This window comes from Helianthus annuus, chromosome 13, assembly GCF_002127325.2.
Source record: "Helianthus annuus cultivar XRQ/B chromosome 13, HanXRQr2.0-SUNRISE, whole genome shotgun sequence".
NCBI classification, from domain to species: Eukaryota; Viridiplantae; Streptophyta; class Magnoliopsida; order Asterales; family Asteraceae; genus Helianthus; species Helianthus annuus.
Window position 1 is genome coordinate 99,904,428 of NC_035445.2, and position 4,961 is coordinate 99,909,388.

The following is a 4,961-nucleotide window of genomic DNA, read 5'->3' on the forward strand; positions in this document are numbered from 1 at the left end:
AGATAATGTAAATTTTAATGTGGATGAAGATAATGCGGGTGTTAATGTGAGTGAAGCTAATTTGGGTGAAGATGATGTTAATGTTAATGTGGATGAAGCTAATGCGGGTGAAGATGATGTTAATGTTAATATTAATGTTGATGAAGCTAATGTGGGTGAAGATGATGCTAAAGTTAATTCTAATATTGATATTTTTGACCCTAGAAATTGGGATAAGCTTAATCCTAACTTGATTAATGAATTGGTTATGAAAGGTCCAAAAAGAGATTTGACTATTGATAAGTGTCCCGTGGATAATTTTGGAAGATGATTTTCTAAATTCATGTATAATAGAAGTCTATCAAACAGGGAGACGTGTGATAGAGAATGGCTAGTGCATTCGAAAGAGCTTGACAAAGTCTTTTGTTTTTGGAGTAAACTTTTTAGACAAAGGTACAAGAAAGGCGGGTTGGATAATGAAGGATATTCGGATTGGAAGCATGCTTCTCAGGGTCTTAAAGACCATGAAGTTAGCTTTGAACAACTCAAGCATATGCATCAATGGCTTGAAATGCGTCAAAGGTTGGATAGCAATGAAACAATTGACAAAGAAGCATATGAGCATTTCAAAAAAGAAAAAGATTATTGGAAAGAAGTGATTTTTAGGATTATTGCTCTTGTGAAATTTCTTGCTAAACATGGTTTAGCTTTTCATGGGTCAAACGAGAAGTTGTATCAAAAAAGCAATGGAAACTTTTTGGGATTGGTTGAGATGTTGGAAGAGTTTGATCCGATTATGAAAGAACACGTGCGACGTATTTTGAATGATGAACTCCATATACACTATCTTGGGCACAATATCCAAAACGGGTTGATACAATTATTAGCTGATCAAGTTAAAACAGAAATCATCAAAAGGATAAAACAAGCAAAGTATTACTCCATCATACTCGATTGCACGCCTGATATAAGCCACCAAGAGCAAATGTCCATAATTGTGAGGTATGTGAATTTTAACTCTAATTTTGTGACAATTGAGGAATCTTTTTTAGGTTTTTTGGTTGTTGATGATACCACCGGTAAGGGACTTTTTGATGTTAGAACTAAGGAATTAGAGTCTCTAGGTCTTCATATTGTTGATATGCGTGGTCAAAGCTATGATAATGGGGCGAACATGAAAGGAAAACGTAGTGGAGTTCAAAGTAGATTTCTAGAAAAGAATCCTAGAGCTTTGTATAGTGCTTGTGGTTGTCATAGTCTTAATCTTGTGTTGTCTGACATGGCAAACACGATTACTAAGTCTAGGGTATTTTTTGGAACAATACAACAGATATATACTATTTTTGCCAATTCTATTAATAGGTGGCAAATTTTGAAAGACAATGTTAAAGGATTGACTCTTAAATCATTGTCTGTCACTCGTTGGGAAAGTCGGAAAGATAGTATTAAGCCTATTAGAACTCAACTTGTAGAAGTAAGAAAAGCTTTGAAAGAAGTTAGTGTCTCGGATAGAGATCCTAAAATTCAAAGCGAAGCTAGATCACTTGAAAAGCATGAGGTTGGTGACTATGAATTTTTGGTACAAATCGTCATTTGGTATGAAATATTATCAAATGTGAATGTGGTGAGCAAAAAGTTGCAATCAAAGGATGTGGTCCTTGATGTTGCTATTGATGAAGTAGACAAATTGATTAAATACTTCAAAAATTATAGAGAAGTTGGGTTTTTAAAGGTGATTGATGAAGCTATAGAAATTGCCAATGAATTAGGTATTAATGCTGAATTCCCTCAAAAGTGTGTGATACGTAGGAAAAAAACAGTTTGATAAGAATTCAAGTGTAGAAGAAGTTATATTTTCACTCGATGATGATTTTAAGGTCAACTACTTTCTATGTATTGTTGATTAAGCTATAAGTTCTCTTGAAACAAGATTCGATCAATATCAAAAATTCGAAAAACATATTTGGGTTTTTGTTTCCTAAAAAGTTGAAAACACTTGATGAAAAAGATCTTAAGGCTCGTTGTTATCATCTTCAAGATGCATTTAAATATAAAGAAGAATCGGACGTTGATGCTAAAGAACTTTATTTGGAGTTAAAGTTGATTAGGACCTTCTTACCGAGTCACATTGTTAGCCCTATTAATGCTTTAAACGATATCATGTGACTCGGTCATTGTCCTAATGCTATAAATGCATATCATGTGCTTTTGACACTTCCGGTAACGGTGGCATCGGCAGAGAGAAGCTTTTCTAAATTAAAGTTGTTGAAGTCTTATTTGCGATCGTCAATGTCCCAAGAAAGACTTAATGGATTGGCGATGATATCTCTTGAACACGGAATATTAGAAAGCATGGAATATAAAGACTTGATCGAGAGCTTTGCTTCCGAAAATGCTAGAAGAGCCTCACGATTTGCTTAAGTAAGTTAGTTCGATCATTTAGCTACACTAGTATTGTTTTGTTTATCTTATAACAATTAGTCAATTATCATTGTATCGTGGTTTTTGGATATATAAAATGATAAGTTTATATTATAGAAAGGGGGCCCAACTTTTTTGTCTCGCACGAGGCCCAAAAGCTTTTTATTATTCTCGGAGACGGCTCTGATATATATATAATTATATATATATATATATATATATATATATATATATATATATATATATATATACATAAATCATATTCTTGATTCTTGAAAGTTGATCTTGAAAGCTAGTAAACTTGATTTCTAAACAAGTTACATAAACATGGTGATAAAAAGAAGTCCATAAAAGTCTTAATATTTTTGATGATGTTGAAAGATATAGGATTTTAGGGATTTCTAAAGTACAAATATAAACATAATCAAATTTATATAAAAATGCTCTATAAAAGATGAACTTGAAAAATGGGTTATGTTAAAGTCTTGGAAAATATGTATAAGTGATATGCTCATGAAAAGTTGAAGGTGAAAGTATGTGATTATTGTTTGTAAAATGATTTTGGTGAAACTTGATGAATTGATGATGATTTGGAAATTGAAGCATGGTTTAAATACGTTTTTAAAAACGTGGGAAACGCCATAGTTTAGGGGAAACTATGGTCAAATTTTCTAAAAGTATAATCATGATTAAGTGGGGATTAAAGTGTGATTAAAATGGTTAATCGCACTTAAGGATCTTAATCATGGTTAGACAAACTTTTTGGTAAAAAGTTTAAGTGTTAAACACCTAAGTATCTTCCTAAGTGCTTATGGTAATTTTTATAAGTTAAAAAATGGAAACTTATAAATATATATATTTTTAGGAAAATATATATATATACTTAGAGAATCCACCAAAGTGTATATGATTATGTGCTAAGTGTATGCATTTAGATAATAGTAGGATGATCTAAATAATACATAAATACATGCCATGAAAATACTTGTAAGAAAACAATATAAAATACTACATAAATACATGTACACTAATACCCTCAAATTACCACGGAAATGCCAAGACATTGGATATATATAAACCTTACTTATATTATATCCCTAAATGAATAATCGGACGAGCGGACAATTCGGACGACGGATGAATTTATAAAAATATATACCTAAGAAACAAAATATATTTCAACCGACCAAATAAGACATATAAAATCATTCAGTAAATAAAGAAATATATATAACGTTCACCGGCGACAAACAAGCATATCACCATCACGAGGAGCTACTACGACACTTGGGAGATTTTCGACATGAAAGTATATATATTAAACGACTACAACGACACGTCTAAAAATAATATATTTTTAGACACTTAACGAATATATATACTAAGGATAACAAAACCTGGAAAGTTAGAATGTAAAAAAATTGCTAAGTGATTTTATATAAGTATATGAACATACTTAAAACCCATAATTAGTTAGTGAATATTACCAAGTGTCAGATTATAAACAATATGGACTCGTATAATTATTTGGGGAAGGCCCAATAACCTAAATACATGGGCAAGGCCCAATAACATAAATACATGGGCAAGGCCCAATAACATAAATACATGGGCAACGCCCAATAACATAAAAGACATGGGCAAGGCCTAATAACATAAAAGACATGGGCAAGGCCCAATAACATAAAAGACATGGGCAAGGCCCAATAATATAAAGATATGGGCTAGGCCTATTAACATAAAAGACATGGGCAAGGCCCAATGACATAAAAGACATGGGCAAGGCCCAATAACATAAAGACATGGACAAGGCCCAATAACATAAAGACATGGGCTAGGCCCAATGACATACATGACATGGGCTAGGCCGAATGACATGCGATAGGCCAATGACACGCGTGCAAGGCACGAGGACAGGTGAAGGGCGAGGCGCGTTCATACACGATTTAGTAAATACATACATACATACATATATATATATTCAATTATGAAGTATACATATATATAAATAACGATCGAACAAACAAACTACCAACACTATAATAACACAAGGTTATTCTAAATATGACAAGTAAATGCATAACAAGAATTCAAGATGAACAACTTGTACGAGGTCCAACAAGACCTAAGTGTCTAATAAAGCTAGTACACATGTAGGTTACACACGTGTACAGACGCTCGAGTTTCAATAGTACGACTTACGGAACGCAAACCTGTGAGTTCATGTCACTCCTTTCAAATATTTGAAAGTTTTGTTTTTAAAACAATCGAGGGGAAATACATGTCATAACAAACGGTATGTTAGCTATGGGGATAGATGATAACACGATCAATGTGCATAAGTAGGATAATGACAATAGTAACCATTAATCACTTAGTGACCAAGGTGCAAAAGATATAGATCTATTGAGTTTGAGATATGCTCCACTCCTAGTTGGTATACCCTTAAGAGTGCTTTTGTGATCCCAATGATGTCAAATTTGACTCGGTTTGGTTACGTACTTATGGCACATATGTCAGGGTGCTTGCTACACACTGATACATCCTTAAACTCCATGAAT

At 33.0% G+C, this 4,961-nt stretch overlaps 1 protein-coding gene across 1 annotated transcript; it reads left to right on the plus strand.

Moving 5' to 3' along the window:
* Positions 1–322: 322 nt before the first annotated feature.
* On the plus strand, positions 323–2,145 carry LOC110888267 (zinc finger MYM-type protein 1-like). Its single transcript, XM_022135799.1, has 2 exons — positions 323–1,748; positions 1,910–2,145. The coding sequence occupies exons 1-2, from the start codon at positions 323–325 to the stop codon at positions 2,143–2,145; spliced, it is 1,662 nt and encodes a 553-aa protein (XP_021991491.1).
* The last annotated feature ends 2,816 nt before the right edge of the window (positions 2,146–4,961 follow it).

Bases quoted from the DNA above. Each gene is read 5' to 3' on its own strand.
- LOC110888267 (XM_022135799.1), top strand. From the start codon at position 323: ATGTATAATAGAAGTCTATCAAACAGGGAGACGTGTGATAGAGAATGG. The intron at 1,749-1,909 runs GTATTAATGCTG...TCTTGAAACAAG, and splicing joins AGAAATTGCCAATGAATTAG to ATTCGATCAATATCAAAAAT.